Source organism: Myxocyprinus asiaticus, chromosome 43, assembly GCF_019703515.2.
Source record: "Myxocyprinus asiaticus isolate MX2 ecotype Aquarium Trade chromosome 43, UBuf_Myxa_2, whole genome shotgun sequence".
Classification (NCBI taxonomy): domain Eukaryota; kingdom Metazoa; phylum Chordata; class Actinopteri; order Cypriniformes; family Catostomidae; genus Myxocyprinus; species Myxocyprinus asiaticus.
In genome coordinates, this window is record NC_059386.1 from 20,728,857 (window position 1) to 20,754,191 (window position 25,335).

Sequence of the window (25,335 nt, forward strand, 5' to 3'; positions counted from 1 at the left end):
ACTTTTACGCTACCTTTATGTGCTTTTTGAAGTTTCAAAGTTTTGGTCACCATTCACTTGCATTGTAAGGACCTGCAGAGCTGAAATATTGTTCTAAAAATCTTTGTTTGTATTCTGCAGAAGATAGAAAGTCATTAACATCTGGGATGGTATGAGGGTGAGTAAATGATGAAAGAATTTTCAGTTTAGGGTGAACTAACCCTTTAACAAAATGGGAACAAGTTAGACATGCAAATATATTTATTTATTAATTATAGCCTTTTAACTAGTGATTTAGTTTTTTACATTGTTTACATCAAACTCAATGGTGTCTGAGTGGTTTACACAGTTAAGTGCCAGAGTGAGTATGTTTCAGAGGAGGTGGCAGCTAAGGAAGTAAAACAATGTAATGGAAAAGGTTATATTGGGCCATACAATATGCACCATGAACCAAATTTGATGGATGTGTTAAAAACTGGATTTTTAAACAAAATATTGAAAAAAGATTTGTAATTGCTTATGAACCTTATCAATTTCAGCTCAACCTTAAACACTGATTCTTTGATCCGTAGAAACACTTTGAGAACTAAACTTGCTCCAGCATAGCTATGTTTAATCTGACTCAATGTAAAAATGAATATAAAGACTTAAGACTTCACACTGACCGCCTGAATGCAAGCAGCATTTTCAGTGGCCCGCTTGAGGTTGTCAGCTGTTTACACCGAAAGCATTGTGTGTCTACTCATGCTGTTTTTCAATAGATTTCCTATGTAAACTTGCACTAGACGGACTTTGCGCTACGTCTAGATGCTTTTACAGTGTCTCGTGCAGGAACACGTCAGAGATTGTGCTACAAATAATCATCATCTGTCATTTTGACAGAAGATTAAAGAACGAAAATCATGGACGACTGACAAGTATGAGTTTGGAGAAACATAAAAGTTCTATTCATTCATTTGGAAAGTTTTCACATTACATTTTCTCTGCAATTATATTTCTTGCAGTGAAATAGTCCTGCTGAAGTAAAAAACATTAAAAACAAGATGAAAAAAAAGAAGATATAGGATCAACCTGAAAAATATGAAAATGGAATGTTAGGTTTTGGCACATAGATTATTTACTGATGTATATACTTTCTTCCAAAAAAGAGCCGGAATCCGGTCCAGCATAAAAATTGGCTGTTAAAAACAAGTGCCCAGTCACGGTACACATCTGAGGAGAGAGAAAATTAGTTCTCCATGTTCACAGTCAGTTTACACCCCCATAAAGCACAGTTTGATGATGGTACTTTCCAAGGTTTTAGAGGATCTGTATTACTGTAAAGTTTGTGCTCAAGTCTGTGCTTCACTAAGGTTCTTTATTTCTAGACTGTACTGTTGCAGGCCAAGAATCTTTCAAGGTGAGAAAAGAATCCCTTCTGTTTTTAAACAAGCTCTCTAAATTCAATATAATCCACCCCCGATGGCAGATGGAAATTTAACTTGGCGGCTCTGTTTTCCTGACTTTATGTTTGTTTGTGTAAGCGTCAGGTGGTTGGATGACAGTAATGGCCTTTAGGGTTGTCACATGGTGGGAGCTTTGTATACATGTGGCTGATCTACTTAAGTGTTGTTGGGCTTCCTGCTGTTTATATTTCCCGTACCTATGAAAGGAAACCAAAGTGCTTTAGAGAGATTTTAGAGCTTTTTCTACTGCAATACAATAGAGTATGCTTAGTCAATCCTGATAACATAACTAGAATCTTTTGACTCTAAAATAATCTTAAATCATTTTGAGACAAATATTCATGTAATCAACATTTCTTAATGTAAGCTGCATTTTCTGAAAATACAATAATATATATTCATATATATTCCTATGTTATATACACTCACTGAGCACTTTATTAGGAACATTATGGTCCTAATAAAGTTCCAGACGCGGTCTTCTGCTATTAAAGCCCATCCGCCTCAAGGTTCGATGTGTTGTGCATTCTGCTCACTACAATGGTACAGAGTGGTTATCTGAGTTACTTTAGCCTTCCTGTCAGCAAGACTGGCTATCCTCTGTAGACCTATCTCATCAACAAGGCATTTCCGCATGCAGAACTGCTGCTCACTGGATGTTTTTTGTTTTTGGCACCATTCAGAGTAAATTCTAGAGACTGCTGTGTGTGAAAATCCCATGAGATCAGCAGTTACAGAAATACTCAAACTCATGTCACGGTCGAAATCACTGAGATCACATTTATTCCCCATTCTGATGGTTGATGTGAACATTAACTGAAGCTCCTGACCCATATCTGCATGATTATATGCATTGCACTGCTGCCACACGATTGGCTGATTAGATAACAGCATGAATATATAGGTGTACAGTTGTTCATAATAAAGTTCTCAGTGAGTGTATATATATATATATATATATATATATATATATATATATATATATATATATAGGAAATGACAAAAATCATTAGGCCTGTAGAGTTGACTTACCATGAACTCCCCTCCCGACCTAATGGAGGTACTTCTGCCTGCATCGCCAAGCATTCCCAACAGTGTATCAACAGGGAGTTTTCCTTCACCTCCACGAGTCAAATTCTTAACATGCCTAGGGGAATTTTGAAGTGACATATATCACTAATCTTAGTGATTCATATACTGTATGTTGGGTAATTAGTGACATAAAAGTATAGAATATTTTGTTTTACATCCAAAAGGTGCTTCATTGATTTTCTATTGACATACTGTAATAACACTAAGGCCACGTCCACACTAATCCATTTTCGTTTGAAAACTCTGTTTTCAGTTTCGTAATGTCATAGTTTTTTAATGTGTTTGGTACTAGAGACCGTCTCTGATTTTGGTGGCAGAAAATGCTGTTCCAGTGTGGATGAGAGGTGTTAACGTAGATTTACATAGGTGTAAATCAATGCATTTTAAAATGAAAATGGATAAGTGTGTATGTAGCCTAAATTCTTATGCTAAATTCCAATTCATTTGAATTTAGATTATTAATATAAAAAAAATTGAAATTAAAGATGATGTGTGTGCATGTTTCATGTTAAAATACTTTCTCTTATCCCATGTGCAGAGGCAACAATAAGTAAGCCATTCGTAGGTTGATTTCCCTGAAAAGAATAAATACTGTAGCGTGGCACTATCAAAACATTACTCTGTTTGTTTAAGCATCTTGACCAGCCCAACATGGCAACAATTGCTCAACACTGAGTATTTTTGTCTTGTTTTCCAGTAAAAATATTTAAACATTCTTAAACAAGATAAATTTATGTGAGAAGCAAAATGACATACGATATTATGTCTTGTTTTCAGAGAAATCGAACAAAATTTTGTAACATTTATGCTTATAACAAGAAAAACTATTTGCCAATAAAGTAAGAAAAAAAAAACTTCTTACCCTATTGGCAAATAGTTGTTTTAAGCATTAACCCCACTAAATTTGTTAAAATTTATCTGAAAATAACTTATGTCATTCTGCTTCTGAAGTATTTTTTGTTTTTAGCATGTTTAGATATTTTCTCTGAATAATAAGACAAACATGCAAAAAAAAAAAAAAAAAAAGTTTTTTTTTGCAGTGAACAAATGCTGTGAGTTTGGGGCGGGACTATCTGTTTGTCTAAGCCATGAGGGACGGGGAGTGTTCAGGAGTTTGAAAAACATTTGGAGAAGCTATCATCATCAGCACGCAGCCCGATTTTTCGAACCGAACGTCTTTGAATGCGCAGAATGCGGATATGCGCCTGGAGTTATTTGTACTAATTAGTGGGTCCACAAGGTGGCAAAACTCACATTTGAGCCGTTGCTGTCACAAAGAAGCACTAGAAGAAGATGTAATCGCCGCTAAACATCAGGAGATGAAGGTAAAAACAACAAAAGTGGATGTGCAAGTCACGAGCGCATGTGTGAGGAGGTGTGGAGATACCTGCATTTGTATAACTTGAGGTCTAAACTCCTGAAGAGAAAGTCTGGTGTCTCATAGCAGTCGTAGCATGCATGAGCCACCGCCTGTGAATGCGCGCTCAGTAATATGGAGTATAATTTGACAGGCTTGCGTTCGACTGTACACAGACGCTGAGTGTTCGCATCAAATTGGAAATATACCCAGGGCTTAAGGAAAAACAGATCTGAGAAAACTATAGTTTTATTGACTGAAAAATAGGTAAGAATATGTTGAAAAATGTTTTTTTGGTTAATGAAGGATAAATGCTTTAAAATGACTCTCACCAAAGCCCCATGGCACTCTCCTGAAGCACGTGAATGACATCACCACATTTGATGATTACATCGTCCTTGCCACACTTTAGGTGGTCCACTATTGCTCTATACCTTCCAGGAACCTAAATAACAACAATCAAACCAGAATATAACCAGGTCAACAGAAGTCATTCAGACTGTCTTAAACCAAAACCCTTTATTGCTGAAACACCCAACATGCACCCAAAGGGCAATAATGAATCTGAGTTATGTCTAAAGATCCAAACTTACCAGCAGCACATCATCGTCTTCATCAGAGTCTGAGATGATTGAGAGGTCAGTGGTCCAGTCCTCCAAACCTTCACAGATGTCCACTGAGTGAGATGTGTCTGGCCAGCCTGAAAGCCACAACCAACCAATCCACAACAGCCACAGTGATATTCTCATAGCATTGAGAAGTAAAAACATTGTCAAGCATTGTCAACATGAGATTTAATTTCAAGCCAACACACATGCCACAATTTACGTAGTAGAAATCTAATTTGAAAAAACACATTATGTTCAATAGTGCAGTGGAACTGCTCGTGTCAACCAGACTCAGTGACAATAAAAATGAGTTCTGGCTGACTCACTCCGGTGGTTGTGGTGCTGGGGACGTGGAGAAATGATGATTGGGTCTGTCAGAAGCGGACTTGCTCGGCCTGAATCGGCCTCCTCTGAGCTGACGGACGCCCCCTGGAACTTGCTGTGAGGAAGGACATCAAAACAACCTGAGCAGCCAGTGATCTGTGTGGAACTCCAGGGCATGCATACGGACATATGCCTCACACTGACCCACCAACCGATGAGCCGCCCGGCACAAGGGCATCAAAGGAACGCAGGGTAAAAACACAACAACCATCATACATTGTCACTAGCAGCATCCTCAACAACAGGACTGAGGTCAGTGTAGTAAAATGACTTGGTCTCAGACAATGTGAGTATAATTTTTACAGTATTTTTTTTTTTTATTCAATTGACCCCAAACCTGTAAAACTGCACAAAATGGCATTCAAAGAAATTGTTTTAAAAAGACACTTTCTCTATGGGTGCCGAACAGAAAGTACTGTGTGCTTGCAAATGTCTCAAATTAAGTTCAAACAAACATTTAAAAAATTCATTTAGGGTGAATACCTATTAAAATAATGTAAAATCTAAATAAAAATAATTAATAATAATAAATAATAATTACATAACAATAATAAAAAAATACTGTAAATATATACATATATACACGTCTTTATTTATTTTTTGTTCATTGGTTAAGCTATGGTTAACATCACCAATTTTCATGTAAGCTTAGACTTAGATTTAAAATTATGATAAATACGTAACACTTCTTGGAAAACAACTTCACCCTAAATGTTTAAAAAAAAGTTTGGGGGGGCTGGGTAGCTCAGTGAGTAAAGACACTGACTACCACACCTGGAGTCGCGAGTTTGAATCCAGGGCGTGCTGAGTGACTCCAGCCATGTCTTTTAAGCAACCAAATCGGCCCGGTTGCTAGGGAGGATAGAGTCACATTGGGTTAACCTCCTCATGTTTGCTATAATGTGGTTCTCGCTCTCGGTGGGGCACGTGGTGAGTTGTGCATGGATCCCGCGGAGAATAGCGTGAAGCCTCCACACGCGCTATGTCTCCACAGTAACGCACTCAACAAGCCATGTGATAAGATGCGCGGATTGACGGTTTCAGATGCAGAGGTAACTGAGATTCGTGCTCCGCCACCCGGATTGAGGCGAGTCACTATGCCACCATGAGTACTTGAAAATATATTTTAAAAGTCATTTACTGCACTTAGCATTTCACATTCAGGCTTGGACTCTCCAAACCAAATGCTGCTATCAATAAAGTTTTGGAAATAAGGAGAATGTTGTGAGTGTGTGTTCATGCATTGTCTCAATATGGTACGGATAAATACTATATCCATCATGCAGATGGGATCAAAGCATACATTACTTATGAGAATGACTTACATAAGGCAACACTGATGTACAAAATATATAGATTTTTGTGCTTATTATGCATATATGATTTCTTTCATGTTTCAGATCCTTTTAAACCACTATGAAATATAAAGGTGAATGTTGATGCAAACATTTTACATCCACACAATCAAAGAGATCACAAAGAGAGTGTTAGGATAGGTGGAAATGCAGTGAGGATCACCTGTCCATCAAGGGTGGAGATAAAGGCCGCTCTCCATCTGGACACGGGTGAGCATCACCTGAGAAAGTAAAAGCAGAGTTTGATTCAAAATGAAACATGCTCATTACAGATATTAACAAAAATGAAAATGGAATATTGAAACCTTTGACAATCTTCTGCTGATTGTTGAGGATTTTTCTAATCTCAGTGAGCCATGTGATTTTCACCTCTACAGTTGTAGCCTGAAAAACAACAATGGCAAACAACAAATTATTATTATTTTTTTTTCATTTAAATGCGTAAAAACTACATATTTTTAGTTCTATTGAGTTCTGCATACATATTGTGTTTAGGCCTTTGCATAAACGGCACATTCACTGTGAATAAGCAATTTCTGGGATTTTCCCATCTACAAAGGCGTGTTGAGGAGGTGTAGGTAAGTGACGAGAGAAGCACTTATAACGTTTTATCCATTGCATACTGTGGAGTTTTAAACTCAATAAGATGACTCACCTGAACAACATACACCTCTTCTTTTCCATTGTACCAGATTTCAAATTTCTTCACATCCCCTTTGATGTTTTCTGTGATGCCAACAGCACTCATCTGTAAATGAAACACAGAGGTCAAAGGTCTCACTCAGAAACTACAGTAATAATGCAGTATTTAATTTTTTTGTACTTCAATTGAAATCAGATTTAAGCCTAAAATCCCTTTCGTAAAAAAAAATGAAAACAAAACTGGTATAAACAGGTGCTTAAATTCAGCATCAGTAGGCTATAACACTAAATGCACAGAAAGGATCAGGCCTGTTTTACATTCCACAAAAAAGCAGCTTATAAAGGCCCTGCAGTGTGAGTGCTGTAACCTGTTATTTTGGGAACTGAAACAGTTCTTACGATGTGAAACAGACCTTAGAGTGTAGTAAATCTCTATCTCACCATGAGGCAGTGTTTGAAGCTGTAAGAGGCTGTCCGATCATGTCCTTCTCCATTCTCCTCTCGCTTCTTGCAGAAAAGCAGAGCTCTCTCATGCAGAAATAAATGCCTTTGCATGGGTTTAAAGCGAGCCATATCCTTCATACGTGTAGGACCTTTCCTATGGTTGATCCACACATTGAAAGACCCCTGCATCAGCACACGTCCTAGGTCACTCAGTTCACCCTAAGCACAGAGAATAGGGTAGAAAAAGCCTTAAAATGAATTATTTGAAGGGCACATTCAAACGACTAAATCATAATTCATAAAAGTGCTTTTACTTAATACTGTCAGCGACAATAAATATCTAACCATTAAAGCTTACGTTTGTTATTTCTGCACCACTAGCACCACCGAAGAGAATTGAAAAAATAAACATTTCTGAATATGCTCTCCATCTGGTGTTGATCGAACTAACAGATAGTCCCGCCCCCAGCTCAAGCCCTTGTTAAGTCAATGTTATTGTGTTGGTATGGATGGGTCTCTCAAAACAAACTGAGAATTTGTTACAGTGCCACAGAGACATAGTGTTTACACTTTTGGGGGAAAGTAACCTACCAATGGCTTACAGTTGTCTCTGCAACTGTAGCCTGGGATTAGAGAAAGTATTTTAACAGGGAAAAAATTACACACTTCAGCTTTAACATTTCTGCCCTCATTTGTTAACCGCACCTCATAACCAGTGATGGCAATCTGATGCATTGAGTCATTGACAGACTTGAGTAGGTCCAGCATGGCATTTAGTGCCACCTGCAGTTCAGAAGCATACTGCGAGCCTGAGCTGTGTTTTAGGAGTTCCTGATCAGAGAGACAGGAAGCATTTAGAATAAATTGCAATCAATTACACATTCAGAAACATAACGTTAAAATTCAATAGCATGTCTCCATGGATTTAGAATGTACACATAGGAGTCATTAAGAAAACATTTGACGTAAACATTGTCCAGCATGGGTCTGGTTTGGATTAGCACCTTCAAAAGAAGCTGGTACTTGGTCAGACGCTGAATAGGTTTCAGCAAATATGAGTCCAAGCCTAGTTTATGATCCAGCTTTCTCTTGCACTCCTACATAGGGAAAGAGAATGTAAAAAAAACAGCAATAGAAAAGTGTTAATTCATTTAGAGCTCATCGGTGGATAGATGGGCCTAAGAGATAAACAACTTCTCCAGCATATAGGCAGAACCACAATAAATATCTATCATTATAAGTACATGCTCATGTTGTTAAAGGAATATTCCGGGTTCAATAAAAGTTAAGCTCAATTGACAGCATTTGTGGCATAATGTTGATTACCACAAAAATTATTTCGACTAATCCTTCCTTTTCTTTAAAAAAGGCAAAAATCCAGGGGGCCTGGGTAGCTCAGCGAGTATTGACGCTGGCTACCACCCCTGGAGTCGTGAGTTCGAATCCAGGGCATGCTGAGTGACTCCAGCCAGGTCTCCTAAGCAACCAAATTGGCCCGGTTGCTAGGGAGGGTAGAGTCACATGGGGTAACCTCCTTGTGGTCAAAATTAGTGGTTCTCGCTCTCAATGGGGCATGTGGTAAGTTGTGCCATAAATTCCATAAATCTCACAGACTCTTTGAATCCACTGTTCATATGTGGGTGGTTCTGGCTTGAGCCATCGAGATGTGATGCATTTCAGGGCTGCTACAAGTAATATCTGAAGTAAGTAATTCACTCTTCTTTCCTTCATACCCTCAGGTATTGCCCCTAAAATAGTCTTGTGGCTATACTTTTGAAACACTGTGTATTTGAACGTTTACGAATTGGCTTCATTCACTTCCATTGTAAGTGCCTCACTGGAACCCAGATTTTAGACTTAATTTTTTTTTTTTTAAAGAAAAGGAGGGACGTGACAAAATGAATTTCTGTGGTAATCCATATTATGCCATAATGCTGTTGATTGAGCTTAAATTGTACTGAACCCGGAATATTCCTTTAATTGGAATTATTGTTTATTACTATTTTGTGGTTGTGTGTTATCAAAGAAAAATGAGTTATCCATAGCAGTACCTGAATGAAGGCAGAATCAGAACACTGCCTCCAGAGAGTATCTGAGCGAGGTTTGTTCTGGCAGTAGCGCTCATAGACCTGAAAATGTTCTTTCTGTAGAAATGGCAAGAAAATCATTAAAACAGAACCTTTAACACGGCAAAAATCTATTTTTTAATCAGTATTTTAGTACATTTACTTGAGAAGCAAAACTGTGTAACATATATTAAGGTTTTCAGAGAATATATAATATCTTGATATAAGGTTAGGTTATTCTTCTTACCCCATTGGTTACTATTTTCCTTGTTTTAGTAAAACATTAAATTCACTAAAATTTGTTAGATTTATGCTCAAAATGAGGAAAAACTATTTACCAGTGGGGTAAGAAAATAAACATAATTCAAGATATATTATCTGAAAACAAGTCTTAATATTGTACACAATTTTGTACAGTGCTGATTAAAACAATGACTTCTTTGCAGTAAAGGGGCATAAACTATCCTGATGGTAAGCTTAAAAAATTCCTGTTCAAAAAATGATATGCAGCCTTTCCCTAAAAAATACAAACATGCTGTTCTATCTGTTCTGCTTTGTCTATTCTTAAATGTATCCAAATTAGGTCAGAAATAATTGCTCACCCTTGCCAGAAAACGTGCGCCTACTCTATCTGTGGCTTCTAAGCAGCTCTCAAGGTCCTGTAGGAATATCCTACAACATAAAGACAGCATTAGCATAAATGTGTGTTTATGTGTCTACATGTGTGGGAATATTTCTCACCTGCTGTGAAATTTATAGATTTCCGGCAGATTTCCGAACAGATCCTCTTTCTTGTTTCGCAGTACAGATGGCAGTATGACAGAGAGAGATGGGTTATCCATCTCTGCCCTGTAACCCTGTAATTAAGGAATGGGGTGACTTATCATTATACACAGACGAAACACACCAACTCATTCTTAATTAATACTTTTCCCACATTTTAGAATAATAGCAAAGTCATCAAAACTATGAAATAACACAAATTATGCAGAATGATGTTGTGACCAAAAAACCTTTTTTTTAAGCTTCTTCAAAGTAGCCACCCTTTCCCTAGATTAAAAGCCTGCACTGGTCTCTCAACCAGCTTAATGAGGAACAGTATTTAAACAGTATTAAAAGAGTTCCCATGTATGTTGGCCACTTGTTTGCTGCTTTTCCAACACTATCTTTTCTAACTCATCCATTCTTAAGAATGTTTATCAATTAAAATGTTGATTTTATAAAGAAATTCATATTTAGGTAGTTTTGTCTATAAATCTACTGAAATTTCAGACATCCTTTAGACCATAAGTTTTTAAACGGAACATTCCGGGTTCAGTACAAGTTAAGCTCAATCGACTGCAGTTGTGGCATAATGTTGATTACCACAAAAATTAATTTCCACTCGTCCCTTCTTTTCTTTAAATAAAGCACAAAAAAAACTTTGTTGTCATGATGAAATAACACTGTAAACCCTAAAATGACTGTAAAAACTTTACAGCTTAAATAATACACAAGTTTAAACAGAAGTGCTTTTATAAAATTATACGCTTCACATTTCTGCCTTTAAACCTTTTTTGCTTTTTTTTAAAGAAAAGGAGGGATGAGTCGTAATACATTTTTTTGGTAATCAACATTATGTCAGGTTTCTGACCTTAGTTTGGTCTTTTGTAGCAGAGCCCTAACACTTATGTGTTGTTTGTTTCTGTCTTGTGTCTGGATTCAGCCACTTCAGTTGGTTTGGTTTTATTTACTTAGTGGCTGAGTTTAGGCACTTGTGTTTTGTCTTGTGGTGTGCACTCATGCCTTGTCTGGTCTGTGTCTTGTGTGAGAATACATGGCTTGCCTTTCTGGCCTCGTCATATGTTCTCTTGTGTTGTTGTTATTTTAGTATGAGTGCATGTTGCTCTTCTTCGTCATCCTGGCAGCATGCACTCATGTCTATTGTTTGTGTCTGCCATTTGCATGAGTGTGTGGCTTTGTTTTGTGTTCTCATTGCCATGCACTCCTCTATCTTGAGTGATAACCCTGCCCCCTCGTTTGTCCTGTTATCTTGTTATTAGTTCCACCTGCCTCCCTTGTTACCCTCCTTGTTTGCTCCCTTATTTAATCTCCCTTTGTGCGCTGTCTGGTGTCAGTTCATTGTGTGTTTACAATGTGGAATGTTCGTTGTCTTTACTGTGTGGATGGTTCTCCCTGGTAGGTCCCTGTCAGTCGTGTTTCCCTGCTTTGTGGTGTCTGTCAGTTCTCCTGCCCCATCCCGTCAACGTGTTTGTTGCCCTGGACTGTGTTTTTTCCCCTACGGGTTGTTTTTGTTATTTTTTTTAATAGAAGCCCAGTATCGCCATCCTGCATTTGGGTCCTCGCTCCTAGCGAACCTTGACACATTATGCCACAAATGCTGCTGACTGAGCTTAACTTTATTGAATGTGGAACATTCCTCATCTCTGTGACATTACAACATAAAACTACAGTATGAAAGGAAGGATGTGTATTCAAAAGGAGTGCATCAAATGGTCATCTACCATATTACAGCAATAAAGCAAATGGGATCAGAGAAAAAAACACGGGTCAATTATTTCAAGGTCATCTGGTCAGAGCATTACCAGCAAAACAGACAGCAGCTCCTCTATGTAGATTTTCTCTGTCTCAATCAGCTCCTTCATTACACGGCTGCAGGAGCGAGGGATGCATGGGCAAGAACAGAGAGGGAGGGAGAGAGATGAGGACAGAAAGTGATAGAGACTGGTGAGAGACAGACAAATAGAGAAGGTTGATAGGGAGTTCATGATTAATAAACAGATGTTTTAGCTGAGTTGTTGCATAGACGCTCACCGTTTGTGCTGGTCTGGGTTTTCAACTTCCTCTGGGCCGAAGGACAGGCAGCTGCGGTTCTCCTCATAGTTGTGCATTACTTCAATCTCCAGGAATCAAAAAGAGACAAGCCCTTTAAAAGCCCATCACTGACAGGGTCTTAAAATATGTTCTGGGTTTAAATGAATTAAAGGAATGGTTTGACCAAAAATTAAAATTCTGGCATCATTTACTCACCCTCAAGATTTTTGGCAGTCAGTCTTTCTGCCAAATGTTTCTTTGTTTTCCATGGAAGAAGAAAATTATATACATTTGGAACAACATGAGGGTGAGTGAATGATGACAGAATTTTCTGTGCCATGGTGTCGATTACCACAGAGAATAATTTTGACAAAATTTGCTATGCATTTACAATGGAAGTCTAAGGGGTAAATCTACAACGATTGTCCCATAGACTTCCATTGCTGTGCACTCGCCCCATAGACTTCTATTGTAGGAGTATTTCTTTTTTTTCTGTCCTGTTCATCTGACCAATCTAAACAATAAAATTGTACATGCTTATTGCATCAAATGCTAACAATATATTTTAAACAGAATACCCATTCCCCCCACACTGAATCATATATAATATTAGTGGACGGTTTCTCTAGAACATGACATACAGCTTAAACAAGCAACAATGTACCATTTCACAATCTTTTTACCTGGTGATTAGCAATACCAACAATTAAAACAAAATATAAATAAACAGGGAAGCTGGAAGATATATGATACAAATAAATGTAAAGACTTAGCAAAAAGGTTTGTAGATGAATGATGACCCCTAATCACCTCTGTCTTCCTGCAGATGCAGCCTTATTTGTTTCCAGATCTTATTAAAAGTCAGTAATTTGTCCTATAGTATAAATCTCAATTCTTCCAGATGCAACATGCTTCCCAATTCCTTCGCCCACATCTCAAAATTGGGAACAGAATCTAACTTCCACATCTGTAATATATGTCTTTTTGCCAGCATCATACAGAATGAAATGGCCTGTGTTTGATACACATTACAAAAAACATAGTCCACTTCCAGATGTCCAAGACAAGGATCAGGCACCAGATTAATAGAATATGCATTAGACAGAAATTTAAATATACATTCCCAAAAAGGCTGAATTTTACTAAATGACCATAAAGAATGAAACAGAGTGCCTTCTGACATTTTACACTTATTACAGAGTGAAGAAAATGTGGGATAAATTCTATGAAGCCTTAATTTAGAATAGTGGAGCCTATGAATTATCTTAAACTGAATAAGGTTGTGTCTAACATCCACAGAACATGTATGTACATTTCTCAAGCATTCATTCCACATGTTGTCATGAATATTTAAACCCATTTCCTCTTCCCAATAGTACTTTATTTTATCTGTGTTGTTGTCCACATTTTTCAGTAAGACATTATAAAAGTTTGACACAGTCCCGCTCGTCCCAGGATAAACATTAACAAATCTTTCTAAAATAGGATTCAAACACATAACTTCAAAATCTGGAAAGTGTTTTCTGACTAAATCTCCTGCTTGTAAATATTAAAAAATTAGCAGATGAGAGGGCAATAGGAGTATTTCTGTTCATACATTTATTTCTTTGATTTTGAGATGAAACAAAAACAGTCTGTCAAACCTTCTTAGTGCTGGTACTTTTCCGTGATGCTCTTTTACCAGGGAGTGCAAGATCAAAAGAAAACCTCAAACTCGAGTTTACGTCAAAGCCTTACAAAAAAAGAAGTAACCGTCAGTGAGCAAATACAGTTGTAATAGGTGTAACTGTCACAGTGATACCACTATAGACATACTGTGTTTGGGAGAGAAAAGAGGAGATTTGCAGCGTGGTGAATTCTCAGGCCTTGGAGCGACCAGTTGGATGGGTCTGACCTGAGTATCAGCCAGTTTCCTCAGACAGGCCTGTCTGCTCTGGATCATTAACTGCACTGTGGATAACTTCTCTGTGGCAGCTTCTATCTGAGACTGGCAAGAGTGGCAAGAGGGATGGGAAGAGACTTGTATTTAAAGTGGTTATTTGATCAATTATGAAATCTATATTTGTATGTGCATAAAAAAATATTGAGTTAGGAAAGAGAGAAAGAGGGGCACAGCCACACACACATTGGCATATTGCCATCCCTGATGCGTATGACTTTCTTTCTTCTGCTGAACACAAACAAAGATTTTTGGAAAATATCTCAGCTCTGTAAGTCCATACAATTCAAGTGAATGGTGTCTAGAACTTTGGTCAAAAAGCATATAAAGGCAGCATAAAAGTATGTGACTCAAATTAAATCCATTTCTTCAAAAGCGATATGATAGGTGTGGGTGAGAAACAGATCAATACTTAAGGCCTTTTTTACTATAAATCTCCACTTTCACTTTCACGTTATTCTTTTATTTTTGGTGATTCGCATTCTTCGTGCAAATCACCACCTACTGAGCAGAGAGGAGAATTTATGGCAAAAAATAGCTTAAATATTTAACTGTTTCTCACCCAAACCTATCATATCACTTCTGAAGAAATGGATTTAACCACTGGAGTCGTATGGATTATTTTTATGCTGCCTTTATTTGATTTCTGGACCTTCAAAGTTCTGGTCACCATTCACTTGCATTGTGAGGACCTTCAGAGCTGAAATATTCTTCTAAAAATCTTTGTGTTCTGCAGAAGAAAGAAAGTCATACACATCTGGGATGGCATGAGTGTGAGTAAATGATGAGAGAATTTTCATTTTTGGGTGAACTATCCAAGTTTGTCTCAGATGTTTCTCCTAAAATTCCCTATGACAAATAAAAAAATACATAAATTAGACAATTATTGGCACAGAGAGTTAAAAAATAACGGTAATGACGGAAATTGTCAATTGCAATTTGCAAGCTTTGCACTGCTAGAATTTCACGAGGCAGAGCTGCCGATAAAGTTTTAACAAAACTAAAATAACAGAACTAACTTTCAATAAAAATTCAGATTTAATATGAGCCTAACAGGAGGCTATTCAGAATTCAGTTAATGTGAGTTAATAATGTGTTTGTTTTTTGTTTTTTTTGTGTTTTGTTTATAATTGAGACCAGGTACTCTGAAACACAAAAAATATGTAGACAGAGAATAATGTTATTATTTATATGTGTGTAATAATCAGTGATTTGAAACAAGGTAGCATAAAAAAGCAAAACCACCAAACTATAGGTATCGGCAGATGTTATTCTAAATAATCAGACATCATTATCAGAACATAAATTTTGAATTGTGCATCCTTAGGGGAGACACATGTGAGATTACTAGGGTATTTTTCAGTCTCCATTTGTTCTCCATTTAATCTCATTGCCGTCTAAAACTCTTAAAATGATATAACAATTGTGTATGAAGCTGTGTTTGCACATTGCAGCTGTGTATTCGTGCTGTACCTGTATTGATGCAAGTACCTGCACCTGAGGTGTGAGTATGGCCTCAAACTCCAGACTGAGAATGTCAGGACTTGACCACAGGATTGGAGGCGCCATCTCCATCAGTCCCTCAATGTCCTGCAGGGCTGCTTGCGCCCCCTCTTTGGACTGAAACTTATCCAGCAGCTGATTAGCCAGCAGATAAGCCCCCTCATCACACCAACGCACAGTCTGTACATACACAGAGATGTGCAAAGTCTGTATGTGTATGTGTTCTGAATACTTGTGTTTGTGTGCCAGTGTGTATGGATCTGCAGTTAACAGCATCAGTAGGTTTTGCATAAAACGTATTTATAACACGTCTGTACATTTGTATATTTAATACCTCCTCCAACCGCACCAGAATGTCTCGTATGCATTTGAGAGCTGTCCGTTTGGCACGCAGAGCTGTTGTGAGCATGTCACAGTGATGCCGCAGTTCGTTACAGCGCTGAACTATTAGAGCAAGAGCGTAGTGATGACTTGCTGCCAGCTGATGCCCATGCAGAATAATAATCTGAGCACGGCCCATTTCATCCTGCAGATACAACAATGCACTTTTAGCTATTAATTAAACAGTTTTCTTTGCTTCAGTTTATGTGTATGTGTTTGTGTGCCATACACTACAACAGTGAATGCAAGTGAAAGTCTAAACAATTATCACCATCTGTGGGTCTGGAGTTGACTCTAAATATACTAAGGGCGTGGCATAAGTTCAATATAATTGCAATTCAGCAGCCAATTAACATCTATTTAACATATAATGAAATGTGTCTGCTTTTTAATTACTTGAATTGTGGGAAACAAGTCACGAATGAGCATTTCAGCTTAACCATGCACAATCTGATGTGATGATTAAAGAAGTGGGTGTCCTTTTATCTTCATCATGAATGTTTGCTAATACAAGAGGGTCAGATATTTGATTTGACCTCTGCTGTGGTCTCCAGCATCTCCAGATCTTTGAGCAGCTGCTCCGTCTGGGCGACTGTTGTCCCCACAGCTGCAATGGCTTTCTCCTGTGACCTGAGTTTCTCCAGAATGGCCTCCATCTAAACAAATCAAGGCAAACAGTTTCTAATTACTGTATGTGGTCAATACATAAGATACACATTATATTGTATTAGGTAAATAATTTTAGGAATTTAATTTCAGGTTCAGCAGGCTTTGCATTGATTTGCAAAAATATCAAAGGAGAGAGGTTTTCATTTAAAAGGCTTTTTTTTCACAGTTGTCCAAGATCTTTCAAAACAAATGATGACCTCATAGAAGCTCAGCTCGTATTGGAGTAGTTGTAAGTATTGTTGAAGCTTGAGGTGGTGCTTCTCAAAAAAGCCATCAAAAGCCATTTCCATGTCGCTTAGCTGTACCAAGAGCCTGCAAGAGACAAAGAGAGTATCATGCTTTTTTTTTTCCTCCCCAATTTGGAATTCCCAATTCCCAATGCGCCCAAAAGAAAACCTCAAGCCCAAGTGGTGTCATACTGACTCGCCTTAATCCGGGTGGCGGAGGATGAATCTCAGTTGCCTCCACGTCTGAGACTGTCAATCCACACATCTTATCACATGGCTTGTTGAGCGTGTTACTGCGGAGACATAGCGTGTGTGGAGGCTTCACGCTGTTCTCCGTGGCATCTACACACAACTCACCACGCGCCCCACCGAGAGCGAACCACATAATAGTGACCATAAGGAGGTTACCCCATGTGACTCTACCAGCCCTAGCAACCGGGCCAATTTGGTTGCTTTGGAGACCTGGCTGGAGTCACTCAGCTCACCCTGGATTCAAACTCACGACTCCAGGGGTGGTAGTCAGCGTCTTTACTCGCTGAGGATCCCAGGCCCCTTGAGTATCATGCATTTTAACACAAACACATGAGTCTTAAAATTACCATCTACCATTTAAAATATTTGGCTGGAAGTAAGTTGGGAGCCAATCAATCGAATGCCAGAGGAACTTCAAATGAGGAATATAAACAGTTAAGCAATATAATTTCTATTGCTTTTATACAAAAGTTAAACAAACAAGTAAATAATTAACGTTTCAGACAAAAACTGGCAATTTAGTACATACATTTATTCCCTGCCAGCGAAAATAGTTTAAAAAAGTAAAAGTGTCAAGCACAACTTAAACAAATCAGTATATTTGAACAAATCTTTTAAAGGGATAGTTCACCCCAAAATGAGAATTCTCTCATCATTTACTCACCCTCATGCCATCCCAGATGTGTATGACTTGATTTTTAGAAGAATATTTCAGCTCTTTTGGTCCAAACAATGCAAGTGAATGGTGGCCAGATCTTTGAATGTCCAAAAAGCACATAAAGGCAGCATAAAAGTAAACAACAAGACTCCGGTGGTTAACTCCATCTCTTCAGAAGTGATATGATAAGTGTGGGTGAGAAACAGATCAATATTTATGTCCTTTTTTACTATAAATTCTCCTCCCTGCCAGTAGGTGTCGATATGCAAAAAATGTGAATTGCCAAAAATAAAAGAAGAATGTGAAAGTGAAAGTGGAGATTTATTGTAAAAAAAAAAAAAAAAAAAAAAAAGGACTTAAATAATGATCTGTTTCTCACCCACACTTATCATATCACTTCTAAAGACAAGGATTTAACCAGTGGAATCGTATAGATACATTTTATGCTGCCTTTGTGTGGCTTTTGGAGCTTCAAAGTTCTGGCCACCATTCACTTGCATTGTATGAACCTACAGAGCTGATATATTCTTCTAAAAATCTTTGTTTGTGTTCTGCAGAAGTAAAAAAGTCATACACATTTGGGATGACATGAGGGTGAGTAAATGATGGGAGACTTTTCAGTTTTGGGTGAACTATCCCTTTAAGTGAACAAATCGTTCTCATTAACTTAAATTGTTTCGGTCCTGAAGTATATTCAATGAATCAGTGAATGATTCAATGACACGACATAAAATACGCTGATTTGTCACCACCTGCTGGCGTAAATATGTAATCTCTATTTGGAAATTCAGGAGCACAGTCAAGCGAAGTGATAAAAATAGTGAAGCGTCCTAGTACTGTTATAGAAAATATCAGCACTCTTGAAACACTGCTTGACCTAGCAAATTTAAGGACCTCAACTAACTGTTATATAACATAATTTTGTCCTGAATCAATTCATCAGACAGCTTTGCATTACCTCTACTGTTGAGTTAGAGTATATGTACCTCTGCACTCTTTCTTTGTCTTGGCTGATGTCTCTGTCTTCGGCTGCAGCACCCTCTGCTGCCTTAGAGGACTCAAGGTTTGAGAGCAGCTGACGTCCCTCTCTCATAACTGACTTGATGTCATCCTATAATAGTTTTAAAATCAAGTCTCATTCTCTTACGAATTAAATTAATTCATTCATTTGTTTATTAACATTCAGATTATTCATTCAGTTATTAATTCATTAATTAATGTACAGTATATATTCCTGTCGGTTGAACAATATGGGTAACTTTGTGTGATATTTAAATAATTTAGTTTAAAACTTAATTTAAGATTCCCTTAGGATTTGCTGTTTAGGATGGAGAATGCATGTAAGGAGTCACTCTCTGCTGTTCAACCACCCTAACATACAGTCATTGGGTATATATTGTGCATTATATAATACATATCCAGTACCTTCATCTGCCTGTATTTCTCAGTGTGTGATCTAAGGAGATACTCAATGCCACTGGCTTCATCAGGCAGATCGATCTCAGACAGCTCTGTACCAAAGGTCTGCAGCAGCTGAGCTATTTCCTTCACTGTAACTGCAAAACTCTCTATAGCCTGGAGGGGGCCGCACAGACAAATAATACACATAACTCAGCATTTATTGCAATTGTAGGTCAAAACATTCTTATCTGGAATAACCAAATCACACTTTCCTGAAATTAGATCTACAAATCATAATTAATGAATAGCCATAACAGGAGTTATTCAGTACATGATTTGTCTCTTTTATTTTGTGATTCAATTCCATTTTGTGAAGCATATAATTACCTTTTTGTACAGAATAAATGGTTCATCGACTTACTGCCTGAAATCAGTGTGCTTCTACAGCACACAACAGAACGCTTACTGTATGCAGAAATATCCATTCGCTATGGCATTGCTCCAGGGTACCACCAGCCTCGGTGCTCAGTTGGTTTTCATCAATGAAGCGAAGTATGTCTGTCAGCGAGCTCAGCATTACCATCTGAATAGGCCAGACAAGAGGAAGCAGACTTATTAAGGAAGTCATGTTTAATGAAAATAGATTTAAATAGTTAGAATCCATCTGTTAACCAGGATATCTTGCCTCTTAAAGGAATAGTTCACCCCAAAATTAAAATTATTTCAACATTTACTCATTCTGTTGTCTTTTCAACCTGTATTGCTTTCTTTCTTGCATGGAACAAAAAAGGAGTAATTTACTGCAGAACGTCCAAGCTGCTCTTTTCCATAAAATAAAAGTGAATAATGACCATGGATGTCAAGCAAGATTTTCAAGGCAAACTTCTGTCTGTTCCTCACACAAATGTATTAAATGACTTAAGAAGACTTGGAATACACATTTATAAAAAGTCATGTGGATTCATTTTGTGGTGCTTTTTTTGAGGCTTGATAACCCCTGGTCACCATTCACTTTCATTATATGGAAGAGAGCGGCTTAGATATTCTGCTAAACTTCTTCTTTGGTAATCCCTAGAAAAAAAGTCACATAAATTCGGAACGACATGAGGGTGAGTAAATGATGATAGAACTGTAATTTTTAGGGTGAACTATGCCTTTAATATCTCATGGAAAAATAGAGATGTGTTCAAATATTAAATGTGTCCTTTTTGACAATGCAAATGTGGTTTGAAAGTTGTACCTCCTGGCAGATCTTACTACCAAGTACTTGATGTTTGTTTTTAATTCTACAATTTTAGGTATATACATTCTTATCACTATATCTTAACTTACCTGCTATTTATGCTGAAGAAGGGCACAATAAGGCCTCATTATTTGTACTTACTGGCATCTTGAATGCAAAATCGTCCTGACTGAAGCGGAAACCGAGGTCTGTTCCGGTGGTCTGGAGGAGGGACTTAGGTCTCAGTACCAGAATTAAATGTAGATTACCAGGGAAGGACATCTGAAGAACAGAAGTGATGTTTGCTTATGCACATATAACACATGTATATGTATACTGTATATTCAACTCATGTGAAATCACGGAATCCATATTGATTTAAAGAGTAATAAAATACAGCAAAGTCAACACCATCATGAAAACACCAGGGTTGCAGCTTTGTATCATCCTCTCACTTCTAATGTTTTATAGAAATCTATGTAGAAATCTAGGTCAGTTAGACACCCACCTGTCCCCATAAATTCAAATATTTACACATAAAATTACAGCAGTATCAAGGACAGGAATCTGTTGTTTCACATTTTGTTTAACTGCTGGATTTGTTGACTATGTTTCAATCTGGACTAATGCTGACAAGTAAACCGTAAGTGGTGTCGGCTGACTGTCTTCTCCCTTTTGATGGACACATGATCAATAAATCTCATCAGGGACACTCAGACTTCTCACTCTGATGGCTGTGCTATAGTCATCTATAATCAGTTAAGTCTTACAGCTTAGTTTGTATGGTTAAAATTTCACTTATGTAGGTTGTATCGTTAGCAATAATACACAACACAGACAAAAAGATCTCCAGTCTACAATCCATGCTCACATAGGATTGTGTTTCTGCAGGAGAGTGGACAAACATAGTAGTAGCCTAATTATTGTACATGACAGTAATGCGGCTGAAATCAAATGTAACACACCACTGCTGTTTTATTTTACAACTAGAAGCTGCAATAATTATTCCAAGACTAATTTCTAATTATCATTCTAAACGCGATGTGATATTGTTTACACAACCTGGTGTTTTCCAATAATGTACAGCCAATAAGAATCCCACCCCCAGTACCCGCAGTAACGTGTGTCAGTTCTGCAGCATAAAACCGGTCAGAAACAAACCGAATCCATCTTACCGCAGCCCTCTGGATCCGGGGCAGTCCCCTGAGTGGATTAGCATCCGCCATTGTTTTTAAATGGCCCTTTTCGTGGGTATGTAAACCCACTTCTCAGCCTCACAACTTCCCTCCCTCCATGACTTTGTCTGCGGGACTTTGAGCAGCAGCGAGCAGCCGCAGAGAGGATGCTGCAGTGCCGACGACACCTTGACCGCACTTATCTACTCGTTTCTGTCACACCTATAACTCATGGCACTCTTATAAGGAACTATATTCATATAACAAACCACTGTTTTGGTACTTTACATGAAAAAGACTGAATGGTCATATATTTCAAGTGTTATTAGTGAAGAACACGTCTAATACAATCTAACACCACTGCCAGAGGTCGATACGCACTCGGAAATGTCCACTTCCCGCCTCTCATACAAAAACATCACCTCCCTCAGAAAGTTGTCGTTTTCAAAGGAAATTACTGAATTAAAAAAGCTATTAGAGTGATTTACACGTCAGGAGTAATAAGTATTACTGCAGAATAAACAGACTTTACTCTCAAGGTAACGATATTACTTTCTGAACGTCATCATTTCCAGAACGTCATCATTTCCAGAACGTCATCATTTCCAGAACGTCTTTGCGTGTTTTGGAGATAATTCAGTTTTAAATGTCTGAAAATTCTGAAAATTAAATACTCGAAATAGCCTACAATAAAAAAAGGGGGGGAAATCAGATTTATTGAAAGTACTAAACCAGTACACCTGAAATGAAATTAATACATTTATTTTTGAGATAAGAACATAATTATAATCTGTAAAGTCCAAGTGATATTCAACACAGTCGTCAAAAATTGATATGATCACATTGCTATGAAATGTTCAAATGGATTCATACTTCTAATGGACGTAATTCACTCAGTAGTAGGCTACATTTAAAAATTAAGTGTAATTTTAATGTATTTCTATGAAAAATGAAACAAGTAGGAGACTTGTGTTTAATATTCTGTTATGTTGGGATTTAGAGGAGTTTCTGTCATGTTTTTTAGAAGTTACCATTACGGAGAAGAGTGGTGCTCATGGTTATTCTGAGGTTGGGCACAATTGTACGAAGTAAGCAGTGTATATGTTTATTTTTTTATTTTTACTTATTTATTTTTTATGGATCTTTAGTAACTGTTTTGAGGTCTGTAAGCTCTCAGCAGCACCAAACTTGTTATACAGTATATATATATATATATATATATATATATATATATATATATATATATATATATATATATATATATATATATAGTTTATATAATGCTAATATGTTTGTTTCTAGCTAGCAACAAACTGCAAGGTTCAATACAGTAATTTGAACAGATCAAATTTAAGTTAGGTTAACTCAATTCATTTACGTTTTCTCTACACAAATTATTTGAGTAGGGCCTACATTTTTATTTCATATAATTATTCCCATGTTCATTTTGTGGAACCAATGTCCACAATTGAATAAAAATAAAAAATAAAAATAAAAATGTCAATGTGGTTGTAATTCATGTGGTCATTTGTGAAAATGTCCATTAGTCAGAATGAGTTAAAGGAAAAAGTTAGAAAAGCTCAGATTTACTGGTAAGTGATCAGCATTATTTTTAATTAGATTTGTTTTTATTACATTATATTATATTAGATTAGATTATATTAGATTAGATTATTTTTATGTTATATTAAATGTTTTTATTATATTTTTTTTAAATATATTTAAATATTCTTTTTAATAAAAATAGTATATGACACTGTCCTTGAAAGGCTTAGAAACACCATGGAGTCAAACACACAAGTCTGCCCCATGTACTATTTTGGTAGGGACACCTAGCTGGTAAGCTAAATGAAATCAAATAACATTAAAATATAAATTCATCAGATTCAAGTTATTCAACAGTCAAAAAAGGCAAAAAAATAAAACCGTTCTATGGGCAAAACGGTTAATGCACAAAAGATTAAATTTTGATATATCTGTCCTTCCAATGTTTGTTCACTCTCATTAGGGATGTCCAGAACAAAGATTAAAAAGGTTAATTAAAGTGGCTGGCAACGAAAGCCCTGAAACATGCCAGGAAGGTGCTGAGCAGCATCCAAATCTTTGAGATCCTTATTATTTACTAAAGATCAGGTCAAAGGTCACAGGTCTTTACTTCATTCTAGTGACATAGGTGTTTTGCTGGCAGTACTTTCTAATAAAGAGGCAATCCAAACTCTGTGCTTATTAGACACAATCCCATTACAGACAAAGTGGGAGTGTAGACAGATTAAGGGAGATTAAACTCTGAAGTAATCTGTGGGTAAACAGGACCAGAACCAATCTGAACATCAATCACCACACAGGAATTACTACATTGTGATTTTAAGAATAACATGCCAATACTGATAATATAATTGCCATCTGGCAATGACATGTAGCATTGTATATTTTTGCCAATATGGGGTAGACACCTTTGAACAAGTAATAATTGTACCATTAAATCATACAAGTATCATCAAAAATGTTTCAGAAACTTGAAAGAAAACAGCGGTCTGTTTTCTTTTAAGTGTGTTTGGAAGAGGTGGAAGAGCATTGTGAATGGAGAGATCACAAACTATAGCCTGATCTTCATTATGTGTTACATACTTAGATAAATGGTTAGATCTTTGTCTGTGCTCTTATCCCTGCTGAGCCAGGAAATATCAGGTACAGTATAAGAAAGATATGATAGACATTTTACATGCCCATGCCGGGTACAGGAAGTACATATAACTTAATTGTTTTCCAAAGGAATTTCCAAAATATCTGGATTCTTATCTGTGTAGAATGCATATTGAGTACTGAGTACTAATTCTGTCATCATATCTGCTGTTTTATGCTCTTTGTCACTTTGTTGCCTGGGCTATACTTTTTTCATAATAGGCCTGCCTACTCCCTCCTTATAGTGTAATTACAGACACCCCTGAGCTGGTGCTCTTGTGTAATTACCTTTGGATTAAATCCTACATCTTCACAATTTGTACTGCAAATGGACCTCAGATATTAGAAGTCAGAAATAAGCAGCTTGCAGAAAGACTTTTTCTGTAATTAATAAAAGAAGACAGTTTGTGGTGGTTGATTATACAGTTGTTATCTTAATATCCTAAAATGTATCATGTTATTGTTCATTGCTTATGTTTTCAGACAGATAAAAAAAAAAAAAGTTTTTGTCCCTATATGACATTAATTCATTTTATTTTAATTTCAATTTTTCAGAGTGTAATTTTTGTTGATCATTCATTTGGCTTTTGTGATAGCATAAAAATAAATGCATACTTTATTTACTTAACTTATTGTTTTGACTTGAGTGTAGCTATTTAAGTGAATGCTTAGCAATAAGTGGATTCAACAAATGACCTTAGGGTGCCAATTTTTGCACTAGTGAGACAGCCTAAAGTAATTGCTTTGGTAACACGTGCCACACACTTGACGCCTGGGATTGGTGGAAAGCTTTAACATAAACATGAGGTTGTCAGACTGCCATAACTGATAGGAGGACACGGATAGAAGGAAAGGCCATGTCGGTAAACACCTTGCAGCTGGCCGCAGATAAAGTGGCATTTCATAAAAAGGTGAATGATCTTTACATACAGTTTTGTGTAAGGAGATAGCTTTTATGTTGGAGGATAAGAGTACATTTCAAAATAACTATTCATGAAATCATAAACAGCTTGGAAATAAAAGTCAAGAGGAGGTCTGTA

At 37.0% G+C, this 25,335-nt stretch overlaps 1 protein-coding gene across 3 annotated transcripts; it reads right to left on the reverse strand.

Moving 5' to 3' along the window:
• Positions 1–136: 136 nt before the first annotated feature.
• On the reverse strand, positions 137–22,112 carry LOC127433727 (proto-oncogene DBL-like). Of its 3 annotated transcripts, none has more exons than XM_051685889.1 (27): positions 21,614–22,112; positions 20,601–20,720; positions 19,683–19,799; positions 19,241–19,390; positions 18,802–18,926; positions 16,876–16,990; positions 16,546–16,665; positions 15,963–16,154; positions 15,617–15,808; positions 14,002–14,173; positions 13,830–13,918; positions 12,187–12,272; positions 11,958–12,024; positions 10,114–10,229; positions 9,975–10,044; positions 9,358–9,450; positions 8,311–8,403; positions 8,012–8,137; positions 7,304–7,525; positions 6,876–6,968; positions 6,526–6,604; positions 6,384–6,441; positions 4,808–4,920; positions 4,467–4,573; positions 4,206–4,318; positions 2,457–2,571; positions 137–1,621 (listed from the first exon to the last, which is right to left on the reverse strand). In XM_051685889.1, the coding sequence occupies exons 1-27, from the start codon at positions 21,662–21,664 to the stop codon at positions 1,607–1,609; spliced, it is 3,009 nt and encodes a 1,002-aa protein (XP_051541849.1). In that variant the 5' UTR covers positions 21,665–22,112; the 3' UTR covers positions 137–1,606. The 3 variants fall into 3 exon arrangements, with proteins under 3 accessions (XP_051541849.1, XP_051541848.1, XP_051541850.1); XM_051685888.1 differs by having other exon boundaries at positions 4,808–5,004; XM_051685890.1 differs by lacking the exons at positions 20,601–20,720; positions 21,614–22,112 and having other exon boundaries at positions 4,808–5,004; positions 19,604–19,723.
• Between the last annotated feature and the right edge of the window lie 3,223 nt (positions 22,113–25,335).